This window comes from Monopterus albus, unplaced genomic scaffold, assembly GCF_001952655.1.
Source record: "Monopterus albus unplaced genomic scaffold, M_albus_1.0 scaffold151.1, whole genome shotgun sequence".
In the NCBI taxonomy this organism is placed as follows: Eukaryota; Metazoa; Chordata; class Actinopteri; order Synbranchiformes; family Synbranchidae; genus Monopterus; species Monopterus albus.
In genome coordinates, this window is record NW_018128031.1 from 353,662 (window position 1) to 371,647 (window position 17,986).

The window sequence follows — 17,986 nt, forward strand, 5'->3', positions numbered from 1 at the left end:
AGCAGGAGTGTCATGGCAGCAGCATTTATGTGTCGGTACTGTGGAGGTGGTTTTAATTTCAGTGATAACTCTGAGAAATAGCAGTGATAATATCTGCCAGAAGTGTTTATAAAATTCAGCAGGGAATCTGTCAGGTCCAGGTGATTTATTATTTGGCATGGATTTCAGTGCTTTATGGAGTTCATCCAGAGTGATGGGAGCATCTAAGGTATAGGTTTGTTCTCTGGATAGTGTTGGTAATTTTATATTGTTTAGGAAAGTACTGTATCTATTTCAGATGGATTTGGTTCATGATCAGAGGAGTATAGTTTGCTATAAAAGGCTTGAAATACATTGTTAATATCTTGTGGCTTATGAACAGTTTCACCTGTAGAGTCTAGTATGGATGTAATGATTGTCTTTTCATTTTTACATTGTAATTGATTTGCCAAATATTTACCTGTTTTGTTACTATATTGAAACTATTTGTATTTGAGACTATATTTGGACAATATTTTCTCAATCAGATTTAAATTGTTTTGATTTGAGATTCCAAATTAACTGTTTATATGGATGCTGTAATGATAAGGTGTGAATTTACATGCTCAAAGTATTTAAACAGAATATAACGTTTATGATTTGCACAAATGTTGTCATTAATGCTAGTTAGCTCACTAGTATCATTGGTAGAACCCATTAGCTAGCCCATAGCTACCATTGTTTAACTAATTTTACATAATTAGAAGCTTTTACTCTCTTAGTTGTTCCATAAACTTTAGGATGTGTTGCTGGCTTTTAGTTTTACTTACAGTGCCTTGCGAAAGTATTCGGCCCCCTTGAACTTTGCGACCTTTTGCCACATTTCAGGCTTCAAACATAAAGATATAAAACTGTAATTTTTTTGTGAAGAATCAACAACAAGTGGGACACAATCATGAAGTGGAACGAAATTTATTGGATATTTCAAACTTTTTTAACAAATAAAAAACTGAAAAATTGGGCGTGCAAAATTATTCAGCCCCTTTACTTTCAGTGCAGCAAACTCTCTCCAGAAGTTCAGTGAGGATCTCTGAATGATCCAATGTTGACCTAAATGACTAATGATGATAAATAGAATCCACCTGTGTGTAATCAAGTCTCCGTATAAATGCACCTGCACTGTGATAGTCTCAGAGGTCTGTTTAAAGCGCAGAGAGCATCATGAAGAACAAGGAACACACCAGGCAGGTCCGAGATACTGTTGTGGAGAAGTTTAAAGCCGGATTTGGATACAAAAAGATTTCCCAAGCTTTAAACATCCCAAGGAGCACTGTGCAAGTGATAATATTGAAATGGAAGGAGTATCAGACCACTGCAAATCTACCAAGACCTGGCCGTCCCTCTAAACTTTCAGCTCATACAAGGAGAAGACTGATCAGAGATGCAGCCAAGCGGCCCATGATCACTCTGGATGAACTGCAGAGATCTACAGCTGAGGTGGGAGACTCTGTCCATAGGACAACAATCAGTCGTATACTGCACAAATCTGGCCTTTATGGAAGAGTGGCAAGAAGAAAGCCATTTCTTAAAGATATCCATAAAAAGTGTTGTTTAAAGTTTGCCACAAGCCACCTGGGAGACACACCAAACATGTGGAAGAAGGTGCTCTGGTCAGATGAAACCAAAATCGAACTTTTTGGCAACAATGCAAAACGTTATGTTTGGCGTAAAAGCAACACAGCTCATCGCCCTGAACACACCATCCCCACTGTCAAACATGGTGGTGGCAGCATCATGGTTTGGGCCTGCTTTTCTTCAGCAGGGGCAGGGGAGATGGTTAAAATTGATGGGGAGATGGATGGAGCCAAATACAGGACCATTCTGGATGGAAACCTGATGGAGTCTGCAAAAGACCTGAGACTGGGGCGGAGATTTGTCTTCCAACAAGACACTGATCCAAAACATAAAGCAAAATCTACAATGGAATGGTTCACAAATAAACATATCCAGGTGTTAGAATGGCCAAGTCAAAGTCCAGACCTGAATCCAATTGAGAATCTGTGGAAAGAACTGAAAACTGCTGTTCACAAACGCTCTCCATCCAACCTCACTGAGCTCGAGCTGTTTTGCAAGGAGGAATGGGCAAAAATTTCAGTCTCTCGATGTGCAAAACTGATAGAGACATACCCCAAGCGACTTACAGCTGTAATCGCAGCAAAAGGTGGCGCTACCAAGTATTAACTTAAGGGGGCTGAATAATTTTGCACGCCCAATTATTCCGTTTTTTATTTGTTAAAAAAGTTTGAAATATCCAATAAATTTCATTCCACTTCATGATTGTGTCCCACTTGTTGTTGATTCTTCACAAAAAATTACAGTTTTATATCTTTATGTTTGAAGCCTGAAATGTGGCAAAAGGTCGCAAAGTTCAAGGGGTCGAATACTTTCGCAAGGCACTGTAGTTATCATCAGCTAAAAACACAGCTACTGTATTTTGTGCAGCTGAAATGCTGCCAGCAACCTTTAAGGTGGAATTTGTTTGCCACATGGGGCAAATATGCTCAGAGGGGATATATTTATTCCAATAACAGAGAAACAATCAGATCAACTGCCCCTTTTATTGTGATCGAAATTTCTTTCAGATTGGGCTAGTCTGTGGCTACTGAGGTGGTTACATAATTAATTTTTATTCTGACTTATTCTAAGTATTAGTTAAATATTAGGGTCCATGTTAACACAGCTATTGATGTTCACCAGTTTGGTTGTCCAAACCTTGGCACATGTTGTTGCCTTATTGAATTTATGGATTAAAAAATAATTCAAGGAAAGCAACATTTACTAAACAGTGATATGCTGGAATACCATTTTTTTTCATTGAGTTCTTAGATGTCAGACTGTAAAAGACAGTTGACTATTTCATGTATAAATCTGCACCATAAGAGCAGCACAACTTTATGCCATAAGGGACACACTGTGTCATCAAATTTTAGAATAAGGTCCAGCAGTTATGCTGTGCACCTTATCTGAACATTTCAGGGTTCTACCAAGTTATGGCAGAAAATATGTGTTAAATGGGGTTTTCAATGTTAACTTTAAATGCCCGTCAGATCCAGAATCTGGATCAGATCCGGATGAAATTTGATCTGGCGATAGACATAGCAACACCAACAACATAGCAAACCAACACACAAACACAGACACAGAACCAAAAAAACATAAAATCCTTAGTAAAAACTGAATTATAAAATGCATTTGAACCTGGATATAACCCAGGTAGGTGCTTCTTAAAACTCAATTTTTCCTCGTCCATGCTTTTGTTTTCTGTTTTCTGACTCACCTGCAAGCACATTAAATTATTTCAGCTCAGCACACAAAGAGCATTTACTGTAAGCATCATTTTACATTGTGAACAGAAATGAGGGCACTTTGTGTTCATTCATCAAATGTTCCCAGCTTAAAAAGAAAATACGAAAGAGTTCAAACTAACTAATTGGCTTAGAATGATAGGATGATAGGATGATGATTGAGGATGGGCGGCATGGTGGATGGTGGTTAGTGCTGTCGCCTCACAACAAGAAGGTATGTGGTTTGAGCCCCGGCCGATCTGGTGCCTTCCTGTGCGAAGTTTGCATGTTCTCCCTGTGCCTGCATGGGTTTTCTCCAGGTAGGTTGCCCATAGCGCTGTGATAGACTGCAACCTCTCCAGGGTGGACCCTGCCTCTTGCCTAACATGACCTAACGTGACCCTCTTCAGGATAAGCAGTATAGATACCGTAAAATCCGGACTATAATCCGCTACAAGCTTTGAACCCGGTGGCTTAATCAACTATGCGGCTAATTTATTGAATTTTACAGGCTAACGAGCTTCATGCCACCAATACATTTAGCCTCGTCACATCAGACCAATGAAATTACCGAACAGGTCACAGTGGACCAATGAAACTGTTCAAATTAAATCAAATGCACTCACACTAAATTCTTCAGATCAGTCATTTTGCGCTTCATGCACACACCCTCATCATGGAAAACGCACGAAGAAATGCATACGATGCAGCTTTCAAGTTAAATGCGATCGATCTGGCTTTCGAAGAAGGAAGCAGAGCTGCTGCACGTAAGCTTGGCATCAATTGATGGTGAGACGTTGGAGAAGGCAAGACCATCATGATCACAGTGTTCAACAGTGTTGACCATGCCCTACTGTCTCCTCTCCACAGTATCAACATGCTGAAACTCCCAGAATAACCAAGCCAGGAGGTCTTGAGAGACCGGCTACTGGTGGCCCTGCATTGTGGGAGCTACAGTTATACCATGGCGTGAAGAACTGACTCAATCCATAAAGATGACAAAAGCTGTGTAACATCTTTTTATGTAAATATCTCTCGTTACAACGTGGACACCTGTGGCTTATAGACATGTGCGGCCTATATATATATACAAAAAAAATTTTTCTTCTTAAATTTAGTGGGTGTGGCTTATAGTCAGGTGCGCTCAATAGTCCGGATTTTATGGTAATGAATGGATGGATGACTGAGGATAAATACTTTACCATCCCCAGCAACACTCACCAGGACCTATTTTACTCTACCACAGATTAAGTAGGACTGCATTTTGGCCACTTCTTTGTGGACAAAAAACTTCACCATTTGGGGTTTGTTCTTGTTATCCATCAGCTAATTTGTCTGCATTTTTGGCAGTGGTTCTGGGAGGTGGTGAAGAGCCTGACCCAGGAGGAGCGGGTTCTTCTGCTTCAGTTTGTCACTGGAAGGTTTGTCTGCTGGATTTACACTATACAGTAAAACCATGGATTGCGAGTAACCCAGTCTGCGAGTGTTTTGCAAGACGAGCAAAAATTTGAATTTGATAAATGGGTGAGGTCTTGCCAATACGACTAGTACGTACGCTTTGTCGAGCGTCATGTCACAACCGATGATATACGCTTTGATATACGAGTGCTTTGGATTACGAGCACATTGCCGGAACAAATTATACTCGGAATCTAAGGTTTTACTGTACGTAGTTTTTGGTATGAAGCTTGTGTGAGTGTCTGTTGTAATAAAGTGTCCTTGTCTATCAGTTCCAGGGTTCCTCATGGTGGCTTTGCCTACCTGATGGGTGGGAGCGGTTTACAAAAGTTCACCATTGCTGCAGTGCCATACACCCCCAACCTACTGCCTACCTCTAGTACCTGGTAATCCCTCCATGTCTCTGTCAACATCTTTCTGTTGCCTTAATTCTCTTCAGGCTTGTGGCATTTCAGTTAGATCTTGGTCTTGAGTCCTTCTTGTGATGTTTATTCAACTATTGTCAACTTAGCATGCCTCAGTCTTGGCCACCAGTATGACCTGTTACAGTCTTTGCTCTCAACTGAGCCCAGTTAGCCCTTAATTTATTTATTTATGCTGCCTTTGCCAGAACACCTGGCACCACTCTCTTATAGGCTGCTCTGCTGTCAGCCATCAGTTCCCCTTCGAGATCCCCTTTATTTACAAATGTAAGAACTGCATATTTGTCTGCCTGTCTTTCTCAGATAGTTTTCTGAAAGCAACTGTGTGAGACAGTTATTTCAGATTAGTTTATAATCACTTTAGAATTTCTATAAAAGAACCATTGAAGTATTTATAACTTAAAAAACTAAACCAAGTAGATATTTTGTTCTAATACTTTTTTATGTGCAGTTCACCTACTGTACACTGGTAGTTTACAAACTAGTAATTGGAATAAATTATTGAACACTGTCTCCATTTTACCATGCTACTGTTACAAAATAACATTGTCACTTCACTCTTCAGAATTTTCAATTACACATCAGTTTCTTTCTGGGTAATTATAGTAAGCAATGGAACTGGAAAATAAACTGTTAATGAATAATACATACTGTGGAAATAGCAGCACATACAATGCATGTCTAGATCGGGTTCATTTATAAATAGTCATACCTAAGTAAAAATATGCAAGCGAACAGTGAATTTTATCTTCCAGCATCTTTAGACTTGATCATTCCATGATCAGCAACAGTTGGGTGCTTTTAAAGGTTCTTGTGGCTCTTGATAGACAATGGTCAGTTGAGGATCACTTGACACAAATGTTTACATTTTTAAACCTGTAAATATACATAGAACTATCTATCCATCCAGCCATTATCATTCGTTTATCCAGGGCAGCAGATTTAGCAAAGCAATCCAGACGTCCATCTCTCCCACAGCATTCTCAAGCTCCTCCTGGGGAAGAGCTGCCTGGGGCTACCACCCTGTGGGCCCACCACCTGCAGAGACTGGGGTCAGGTGCAATGTAAACCAGGAGGCAGGCATGGTCACTGGACCTAGGCTGCCAATCCTTGGATATACTGTATATATTTTTTCTATACAATATACAGTTCTTATGAAGGCTACAACAATATTGCTCATAGCAATAAAAATATCTACAAGATAGAAAATACAGATAATATGAAAATGTCTGTGCCCAATCTGGTAGCCCAAAAATCAGAGACTTGTCTTACACTTAGTCTTAATAGTTCTATGGCTCTGGTGTGGTGCCATAATTCCTACTGTGCAGGCAAGTATGCTCAGCAGTACTGGAAAGTTGTAGGTTTATTCTTCACTAAGGTTTCTATTGATCCCTCACTTTGTCCCCTCAATTGACTAAACAATCCCAGTACAAATCACTGGACAGTCTTAACTGAGGGACCTTTGACAAACAGTTCAAAGCACTAGGGGGCAGTATGTGTCTTCAGTGTTGCTGGTGCTGGGGAGCAGTGTCCTCCTGCACTGGTACGCTATGAAAACATGGAGAGATCTCTGCATGGTGGAATGTGCATTAGCTTATTCATAATGTTGCAGGTTTTTCTTTTGGGTAGTTAGGACACATCAGCACTCCTCCAACTACAAATGACCATCATGATCACAGTGTTCAACAGTGTTGACCATGCCCCCCTTTTGTCTCCTCTCCACAGTATCAACATGCTGAAACTCCCAGAATACCCAAGCCAGGAGGTCTTGAGAGACCGGCTACTGGTGGCCCTGCATTGTGGGAGCTACGGTTATACCATGGCGTAAACATCAATATCACTTCCTGCTGCTGTAAGGGCCTGCAACACTCCCTCCTCCAGAGGCAATGCTTTTGTAATCAGGCACTGCCTGCTTTTGTTGGGGGGGAATCCAGATTCTTACTAGTTAGAGGGAGAGACTGAACAAAGGCCATAGGTGCTGAAGCTCCATCCATACCTGTGTCAGAACATCTATTTTTTTGAATGAAGCTGGTAATTTACAGTATGTAAATAATAATATCTTTAAATTTGACAATTTTCATGTATCCGTTTATTTAAGAAAGACAGCATTGATAAAAATTAATTCTCAATTTAAAATGCATGATAATAATCATAATAAAACAGTCATGCAAACTTGCTGAATATAAAATACTGATTCAGTAAGCTTATAGCATCAGTTTTACACATGCAATCAAATTTTTTTATGTCCATATCACAGGTTTACAGTGGAGATGTGCACCAGGCCCACACACCAGCACACATCCAAACAAATCAAAATTTTACTTATTGCCTCAATTTAAGGTTTAATTATTTTTTCAGTCTTTTCTGCATCCATTATCCTGTTTTGACAGTCCTTATCCTTTGGGCTGGTAGCTCTTTTCTGAACCATGACAATTGATTGCTGTCATGGCTGGGTATCATCACAAGTTTGAGACACTTTTGTCAGTATGAGACCTGAGTTTGTGATACCTTACTGCACTTTGAGCAAACCAACATCTTTAAAACTTCTCAGATGCTCCATTGTGACAGGAAAAACTATGCACTATATGGTGCAATGTATGTGGGCAGTCTTACCATTTCAGTCAAATGTGATAGTTGACCATGTCATACTGATATATACAGCCTCACATCCTCACAGACTTTTCACTGCATGTTGAAGTCTGGCTGCAGGGATCTGTTCCCTCTCGACCACTAGAGCATTAGCATGGTCCAGCACTGATGTTTGGTGATAAGGCCTGGCTCAAATTTGGCATTCATCTTCAGGGCTCTCTGCAGGCCAGTCAAGGTCTACCACAGACAAATGGATTTTTTTACAGAACTGGCTTTGTGTGTACTGAACCAGGGAAGGGCCAAACGCAAACTGTTGGCAGAAAGTTTGAAGAGTTCTAGTGTCTCAAATATTGATCTATGCTGTATTATTAGGATTTACCATTGCCAGAACAATGGGCCTCTAAATAGGAGGAGTACACATCGACCAAATGTACACTTTCATAAAGTGTGTACAAGTATTAAACTGCATTATTGTTATTAATAGTATGGTTGATTTACTGATAGTCTGACCCGGTTTTCCATTCTATCTAGAAGTAATTCATGTTCCACAGTGTCAAATGCTGAACTAAGATCTAATAACATCAAGACTGTTCAGTTCCCTACATCATTATTCAAGCAGATGTCATTTAAAATCTTTATGAGAGCAGTTTCAGTGCCTTGGTACTACCAGAAACCTGATTGAAATCTATCAAGGATATCATTTCTTGCAGTAAGTACTTGATTTGGTTAAAAACTACTTTCTCAATAATCTTACTTGTGAAGGGATGATTGGAGGTGAGTGTGTAGTTACTTAGTACTGAAGGTCCAGATTTCTCTTTTTCAGGAGAAGCCTTATAATTGCTGTTTTTAATGATGTTGCAAAGATGCCTGATAGGAGTGAATCATTTACAATAGACAACAAATCCACTGACAAAGAGCTAAAAACACTTGTCAAGAAGCTTGTAGGTAGAATGAGCAGGTAGACATTTTAAGATGGTGCACCATTTCTTCTAGAGTTTTGTTGTTAATTGCGGTTAATTCAGACATACAAGCCATTGTTTTTCAGATAGTAATGAGGTTGTTTTGTCTCTGCATGGCTATGTAGATCTAATACTTTAATAGTTTCAATTTTTTGATGAAAAGGTTCTGCAAACTTGTTACATTTTTTAGTCGCCAAGAAACTCGAGGTGGCTGCAATGGGGGATTTGTGAACCTATCAACAGTGGCAGATAAAGCATGAGTGTTAATATTTCCATTTATGATATTAAAGAGATGAGCCTGCCTAGCTCTGCGTAGCTCAGAGTTATAAAGATGAAGTTTCTCTTTCTAGATCTGAAGTTTAGTTTTTCTCCAGCTTTGTTCTCCGTTTCTGCATTCACTCCTCTGATATGCTACTGTTGCAGCATTTCTCCACTGGGCTTTCTGTTTGCCAGAAACAACTGTAGTCTTAACAGGTGTTATTGCATCAATGATCCTGAGTGTTTTGGAATTAAAATGATCAAGATGTTCTTCTACTCCTCCTACGTCTATCACTGATGATTTGAATAGGGCTTCCATAAGTGCAGCACTGGCATTCTCATTAAGGTACCTTTTTTGACAATCTGAGATCTCATCTGAATGAATGGGGAAAGTAATTCCCCAGTAAGAAAATGTTGAAGTGATCAGACAGTGCTAGATCCCCAGTATTCACAGCAGGAAAAGTAAGGCCCTTACTGATAAGCAAATCTAGTGTATGACCTTGAGTGTATCAGGGCAGTTATATGCTGTGCTAGGTGCAAAGTGTCAAATAGGGCAAGAAGTTCTTTAGCTGTGTTATCTTTGAGATTGTCTATACAAATATTGAACTGAGTTCAAATAAAATTTAAAATCAGTACAATTAAGTGACAGCAGTTCAGACAAGTCATCAATGAAGTGTGCACAGTACTTAGGGGGTGTAGACAGTAACTAATAAAATGCTTGATGAAGTTTGCACCATAGTACAGAGACATTTAAAAGAATTAAAGTCACCAAATGAAATCTGCTTACACTGAAATGTATTCTTAAAAATAGCAGGAACACCACCACCCCTTTTGTCAAGTCTAGAAACACTGTAACAGTTATAATTTGTGTGGGGGGGGGTTGTTTTGATGAGAACTCTTTCAATAGAGCAGTTTGCAACCCCAGTCTCTGTAAGAAGCATGGTGCCCTGAGTGATCTGGAGCAGAGAGACAGCTGAGGTTGCAGAGACACAGGCTGTCTCTGTGTGCACTGTCCTTCGAGCTTATCCAAGTATTCTTGTTTGGATAGGATATCCCAAGGGCATGGTGTAATTTGGCACCCCGCAGTCAGGTGGGGTCTGATGGGGTATATCCAAACCTGTCTGGATCCTGAACTCCCACCCCATGAAATGAAATGGGTGACAGTATGAAAATAGCTGAACTCAGGGAAGATAGTCACATCACCAGCACTAAGGCACTTTATTGGACTGTCACCCATTTCATTTCATGGGGTGGGAGTTCAGGATCCAGACAGGTTTGGATATACCCCATCAGGTTTGAGGTGATCTTTACAGTTCCAAAAAATATTGAAGTTATCAATGAACTTTAGCCCACGAGTGAGGCGCTCTGTATACAGCCATATATTCAGGATCAGGAGTCAGTTAAATGATGCCATTCCCTTTCTAAAAGTTGGAATGGGGCCAGAGATGAACACATTTTGTGACTGATAGTGGTTCAGTTTGTCCAGTAGCAGTGAGAAGTCTTTTTTCAGGATTTTGGAGCCAGTTTTCCTTCACAGAATGTCAAAAGACCCAGCATGGTTAATAATTTCCACATAACTTGGATGTGTAGAGAGGATGACTGGCAGCAGTTCTGCTAGTTCCCTGACAGATGTGTCAGCCACAGTTAGATTTTCAGTTTTTAGCCATCTTTACTTTACTTTACTTTACTTAGCTATGGAGACCCTAGTCAGAATAGCATCACGTGTGACAGGTTTGGCATTAGCATTGCTTCCTCTAGTCCTCTACCAGGTTGTGGCTTTGGGGCTATTTGTTGTTTTTTGGCTTGCCTTAGTGCTGGTGATGTGACTATCTTCCCTGAGTTCAGCTATTTTCATACTGTCACCCATTTCATTTCAAGTCAGTGGCTTATACCTGTTTTGCAGTGGGAGTTCAGGTGGTGAAGTAAGCACTGGTGCCCTCCTGTAAGATATCCTACTCAGCTTACCTCTGTCGTGGACAACATCAGACCAAGCCCTGGCTGCAGTTGACGATTTCGGTCTAGCTCCACAGCTGTTCCAGTAGGAGGCATCTTTGCAAAGGGCTGATATGGGAGCCGCCAGATCCAGGGAAGCGTGTCAGTCAGGTCTGTGCCTGGATGCTCTGTGTCTGATATAATCCCCATCCTATAATGGAAAGACCCCTTAAGACTGGACCTATCCAGCTGTGATGGAATAATCACTTTTATTTGGCCAAGTATGTTACACAGAAGGAATTTGTTTCTGGTACAGAACCGAGGCAGCCATCTGCAAATATGTATGATTGCAGAAGACAAACACTAGGCTAAATACTTAGATGTATAGAGAATGTGAAGGTACGCCATATGTTGAATGTTGGGACTGGGGCGCCATGTTGGGAGACACTGTATGTGCTGTATTTACCGGCATACATTCTTGTTTTGTTTGGCTAAATATTTGCTTAAATTGTTTTGATCTCACTTTACTGTCTGTGGTAATTCAGAGTAGATAACCTTAGCAGGCTGTTGCTAACTGTGGCTAACTCATAGAGATCCCATTGTTGAGAGTGACAGATTGAAAAGTGACTGCACCCTGATCTAAGCTCTCGTTCGGATGCTGACACTAGCTATCAGCTGTCAGCAGATAACACAAATACTGCAGATGACTCAATTTCTGTCCTTTCTGTGCTCAGACTGAACACTAAAGTGGACATTTGGACATAGTTGCAGCATCCATTGCTGTTTGTAATTGTATGGGATAGTATTTGTTTTTTATTAACTTACAGATATACTGTATATAACGTATACAGTATCTATGATGGATAATGAGTGTGATCTTCCAAAATGGTGCATTTACCCAAAGTTCAACATGGCATGATGACAATTTCACATTTTCTATTGGGATACGGTATGGCCAAGGTGGTTTCCTTCTGTCTTCATGGCTGCTTGAACACATCCCTCCAGCCTTGTAGCAGAGTGTCTTGTGGTTTTCTGTAAAATTCTTTGTCATTTTTTTAAATCAGTATTTTGCTGACTTATGTATTTGTACTTCATGAATAGCAGTCTTTTTCAGTGATAGTCTGTCCTTGCTTAGTTGATATTCATGAGGAACAGTACAAAATATCTACTGTACGTACATATCAAATGTTTGGCTTTCAGCGCCAAAGCCTATTAAAATCTGGAACAATTTTAAATACATTCTTTTATTTACATTTTTGCATACACAAACATCCTGAAAATTCCAGAAGTAATGGGGATCATGTTATGAATGTATCTTAGGAACTGGTAGCTTATTTCCTTCTTCCACTTGTAAAGGGGGTGTATGTATTGATTTAATATTTCACATTATCTATCAGTGAATGCCTCACTTGAGCTTTTGTAAACAGATGTTAGAGTTCATTGGGAGTAGAGCCTTTATACATTATTCTGTAAATGCTTTCAATATTAAATTATGTATTTTACCTTAAATATGTGTTGTGCTTTGAGATTTTATCCAATAAAACTTGTTTTGACAAGCCCAGTGTTTTGGAAATGAGCTACAAGTGTTTGTGGTGGGATGGAAAAAAAGCAAGGTACTGAGAAAGAAGGTATGAGCAGCTGATGTGTGCACAGAGGTCTCGGTAGATAGATTGCCTCCATAGACATATGTGGCCACAGCTCTGCTGTGTCAGTCACTAGTTTGAAGCAGCAGGCCTACTGCTGTTAGATGTCCCATAACCAATGTTCAGCGAGATCAAGCATCTGCCGCAGCTCTGTCCCAACAGCACATTACACAGGCTGCAACCTTTTCCTCTCTCCTCACCCTGTTACAGATCAGACCCGTGTGGCTTTTTGAAGCCCAGTATCAGCACATTCCAGAAAACATCAACTGTGAGCCAAATCTGTGCCGTGTTACAGATGTATATAAGTCTGCTGATTAGCACCAAAAGGAAACTGAATAAAATGAAGACTAAAAAGAATAAAGCATTTATGGAAGCAAATGATTCCATAATATATATCATTATCAAATGAATACATAATATCAAAATTTAAATACACCTGACAAATTTTACCTGAAAAAACACTGAGCTTAATTTATTAATTTTTCCTCTTAAAGACTTTCAATATCTGAAAGTCTATCTAAGGCTAGAAAAGAAAACTGTATATAAATTGAGCTTTTGGGCAACCAGAAGTCATTGTTGCGCAGTAACAAATAGTGTAAGGGATTATAATGTGAAATTCACTTATTACAGTAGTTGTTCATCTCAGTAATAATACAGTATGTTAATGCTACATTTCTCGGGTGCCAGCTTGTTTGCTGTCTTACTGGCAAGTTGATGACAAGTTGACTTCAGTTTGGTCTCTGTTAAAGATATCAGTCTGGGATATGCTTGCTTGGTGCAGGAGACTGAGGTGGGGAAAGGCAGTTGGCCTCTACTGTAGACCCTTTCAGACATGTACCCCTACCTAGGAATTTTCCTGCTATTTCATGTCTAGGTGTCATGTTTGAACAAAACCCTGCATTGCGTAGCGGGCAAAATGTTAGTTTTACCTGGCTGGACCTAGTCAAATAGTTTGCTACATTCTTACTGGCTACATCTCTGAATTGAAGTGGTCAAACTCCAGGTAAGGCCAACAGTGCTGCCACATTTCCTTTGATTCATTGCTTTGTCCTGGTTAATGCTACTCCCTGTCTTCATTCACTTTCAAGCTCGCTCAACCACCACTGACCTGGAGTGGATTTAGGGAAGGGAGTGAAATTTGGGGACAAAAAAAAAAAAAAAAAAACATCACTAGCTTGTACCAAGTTTATTTTGAGCTGGTACAGAGAAGATAAAGTTGAGCAGTGTGTGCTAATGCAGAAAGGCTGGGAATTGGTTTGACATAAAAATCAGAGAACTGTTCACCCTTTATGCAAAAGATGAAATTACTAACAAGTTAAATAGTAAATGCCACTGGTTTGTGTCTGTCTCGCTGGTCCTGCTGTGTTTGAACTAAGCTTTGCTAGGAATTTTGTGCACAACAGCTTTATCTGAATGCCAAAAAAAGCAACTGCTACATGGCTACAAGTAGTTTGCAAAGTTACAGCTACTCATGTTTGAAAGGGGCTTGTAAAGACTTTCACATGTGTGAAGAAATGGCGAATAATCACAGGAGACACTTTGAGCTTTGTAAAAATCAAGCTTTGTCATGCCAAGGAGGAGCCCTACAGAAGTGGGGATAGGATCCTGTATAACCAGGCCAGAAACACACTGACTAAGGAGACCAGGGTGGCAAAGAGGAGCCACTGCTAACAACCATGTGTCACCTTGGAGAGGCCTACCATCACCAGCCATAGGGAATCATCCCGCCATGCTGTTGAGAGCCACCAACTGGCAGATAATATATTTTACTGCAGGACTGAGAAGCAGCACTTCACTTCAGATCAGAAGAGTTATAGCCTGGAAAGATAGTTTAATAATACATAAGAAAGCCCTTCGTAGTGCCAGAACCGCATTTTATTCATCACTGATTGAGGAAAATAAGCAACCCCAGGTTTCTTTCATTCCCTTAGATCTCAGCAGCAATGACTTCATGAGCTTCTTTACAAATAAAATCACAACTATTAGAGAAAAAATTGGTCGGACCACTCCCACAGCTCTCGCAGATGTGCCATCTACTACAATGGTTTTAGAAACATCTGTAAGACCTCATTTATACTTGGACTACTTCTCCCCTATAGATCTCTTTGAGTTGACCTCAACAATTGCTTCATCTAAATCATCAACATGTCTCCTGGACCCCATCCCGACCAGGCTGCTCAAAGACGTCTTTCCTCAACACATCCCTACTAGATCTGATTAACCTCTCTCTATTAACAGGTTATGTTCCACAGGCTTTTAAGGTTGCAGTAATTAAACCGCTACTCAAAAAGCCTACTCTTGACCCAGGTGTCCTAGCTAATTATAGACCAATATCCAATCTCCCATTTATTTCCACAATCCTTGAAAAAGCTGTTGCAAAGCAGTTATGTGACCACTTGCACAAGAATGATTTCTTTGAGGATTTTCAGTCAGGGTTTAGAGTCCATCATAGTACAGAAACCGCATGACCGTGAAAGTCACCAATGATCTTCTCCTAGCCTCGGACACAGGACTTGTCTCCATACTTGTCCTCTTAGATCTCAGTGCTGCTTTTGACACCATTGATCACAGCATCTTACTGCAGAGACTTGAACATGTTATTGGGATTAAAGGAACTGCGCTAAGTTGGTTCAAATCTTATTTTTCAGAAAGATTTCAATTTGTTCATGTTAATGACGAATGTTCCACACAAATTGAAGTTAGTCACGGCGTTCCACAGGGCTCTGTGTTAGGTCCAATTCTCTTCACTTTATACATGCTCCCTTTAGGCAATATTATCAGGAAGCACAACATACATTTCCATTGCTATGCACATGATGTTATATTAATCTATAAAGCTAAATGAATCAGATCAGCTTGTCAAACTTCAAGCATGTCTTAAAGACATAAAGACCTCGATGACCTGTAACTTTTTACTCCTAAACTCTGACAAAACTGAAGTCATTGTGCTTGTGTTGTACTACTTTGAGGAACCTTGGAGTCATTTTTGACCAGGATATGGCATTTAAATCACACATTAACCAAGTCTCTAGAACTGCCTTTTTTTTTTTTACCTGCACAATATTGCAAAACTCAGGAGCATCTCAGTTCGGGAGGCGGACACCCTCTCTACCTTTAAGATTAGACTTAAGACTTTAAGATTAGACTTAAGACTTTTGTTTTTGATAAAGCTTATAGTCATGAGCCTTCCCTTAGTTATGCTGCTATAGGCCTAGACTGCTGGGGATGCATTTGCCCCATTATATAATTGCATTTGAGATATTAAGAAATGTTAGCTCAGAACTTTCTCCATTTAAATGAAAGTAAAACTGAATATAGCCCTGATTCAACTGCAATTGCACCCAGTTTAGATGTCTCAGCCCTCCCACTCAAAGATTCTGTTAAAAATCTTGGAGTAATATTCACTATCCAACCAGTCGAGGCAGAAGGCCGCCCACCAAGAGCCAGGGTTTGTCGGAGGTTTCTTCCATTAAAGGGAGTTTTTTCTCCCCACTGTCACCAAGTGCTGCTCAAGGGGGATTTGTTGGGTTTTCCCTATGTAATAATAGTGAAAACAGTAAGGTCTAGACCTTACTCTGTAGTGTCCTGAGATGACTTTTGTTGTGATTTGGCACTATACAAATAAAATTTGATTTGATTTGATCACTGGGGCTATGTGAAGTCCCCTTCTGCTTCAAACATTCAACCATCATCCTAGTTCCCAAGAAGCCATCCATCAGTAGACAGAATGACTACAGACCTGTCACTCTGACATCTGTGGTCATGAAGACCTTTGAAAGACTGGCGTTGGTCCACCTGAAGAACACCACAGACCCCCTGCTGGAGCCCCTACAGTTTGCCTGTTGGGCAAACAGGTCAGTGGATGATGCAGTTAACATGGCACTGCATTACATCCTGCAAAACCTCGACTCCCCCAGGGCACCTATTTATGGGACCCTCATTCCAGACATCCTCCACTCCAAACTGACCCAGCTCACGGTGCCTGCCCCCACCTGTCAGTGGATCACCAGCTTTCTGACAGACAGGAAGCAGCAGGTGAGGCTGGGGAAAACCACATCCAACACCAGGACTATCAGTACAGGGACCCCCCAAAGATGTGTGCTGTCCCCCTTGCTATTTATCCCCTACACCACAACAGTTGCACCTCAGGGGACCGCTCTGTTAAACTCCTTATCAAAGTTGTGTGAAAGGGGCTTCAGGGGACTCATAACTGGTGTCTTCTTTGTCCTCCAGGTCCAAGATGTCTTCATAGATGATGAGCTGTGGGAATGAAGCCAAGGGTGCACTATCTGAGGCTAACAGAGAGTTGATATGGAGGAGTTGTAGAATATTTTGAGTCTATGGCTCTAGTAATGCATTTGGTGCACAATTGTCTAATACAGGGGATACAACAACAGCCACAGAGAACTAGAATGGCTGTAAATAAAGCTACAGACATTAAACCAGAAGTGGCTAAGCCACTCCATTTTCCAAACCAATGTGACAGTAAATCAGAGAAGGGATCGTTATTGCCAGAATTTTCGGCCAGTTCTTCAGATGGAGCAGTCAGACTGTAGTACCCCAGTTCTCTAATTGGACAGCTCTGAATAATGAAGGAGTCCGTCTTTCTTCATCTAGTGCTGGTTTATTTTAATCACAAGCAAAATTACAAACACGACCCAGGTTGCCTTTTCCAGACACACACACAGGCCGCTGGAAAGTGGAGTTCCCCCGCCACACAGAACCTAATACATTTATAAGGTTTAGGCTAACCCCTTACCCAGAAAGATTACCAAAAAAATCCCCAGATGAAGCCAATCCGAAGACTTCATCTCTTATCTAGACCTCCACATGCTTTGAGCAGTGCAGTTGCATTTTTACTTAGTCATAACAAAATGAAGAATTTCAGTGTGTATATGTTGTCACATGGTGTGTAGCTAAGGCATTCATTCATTTGTTCAGACATAATATTCTAATGCAAGATTAATACAGGAAAAGAATTGGTGTCATAAGTACCTATGGTTCACTTTTCAGGTGCCAAAGGGTAATACATTTCCAAATCTCTGCAGGCTGGTGTACTAGGGTTCTCATTCATATGCAGCTCAAGCATGCAGTGTGTATAATTAACATCAGACAGGAGAGAGGGCACTGTAAGCAAAGCAGGACGAGGTCCTGCACATACAGTGCCTTGCGAAAGTATTCGGCCCCCTTGAACTTTGCGACCTTTTGCCACATTTCAGGCTTCAAACATAAAGATATAAAACTGTAATTTTTTGTGAAGAATCAACAAGTGGGACACAATCATGAAGTGGAACGAAATTTATTGGATATTTCAAACTTTTTTAACAAATAAAAAACTGAAATATTGGGCGTGCAAAATTATTCAGCCCCCTTAAGTTAATACTTTGTAGCGCCACCTTTTGCTGCGATTACAGCTGTAAGTC

At 40.4% G+C, this 17,986-nt stretch overlaps 1 protein-coding gene across 1 annotated transcript in view; it reads left to right on the top strand.

Annotated features, from left to right (window-relative positions):
• The window catches only part of hace1 (HECT domain and ankyrin repeat containing E3 ubiquitin protein ligase 1), an 84,769-nt gene extending 72,294 nt beyond the window's left edge, over positions 1 to 12,475 (top strand). Inside the window, exons 22-25 of the mRNA XM_020614814.1 lie at positions 4,653 to 4,723; positions 5,033 to 5,146; positions 6,908 to 7,034; positions 10,892 to 12,475. Of these exons, the coding sequence (XP_020470470.1) occupies positions 4,653 to 4,723; positions 5,033 to 5,146; positions 6,908 to 7,010 (288 nt within the window). The 3' untranslated portion in view covers positions 7,011 to 7,034; positions 10,892 to 12,475. The remainder of the gene's footprint in view (positions 1 to 4,652; positions 4,724 to 5,032; positions 5,147 to 6,907; positions 7,035 to 10,891) is intronic.
• Positions 12,476 to 17,986: the final 5,511 nt, after the last annotated feature.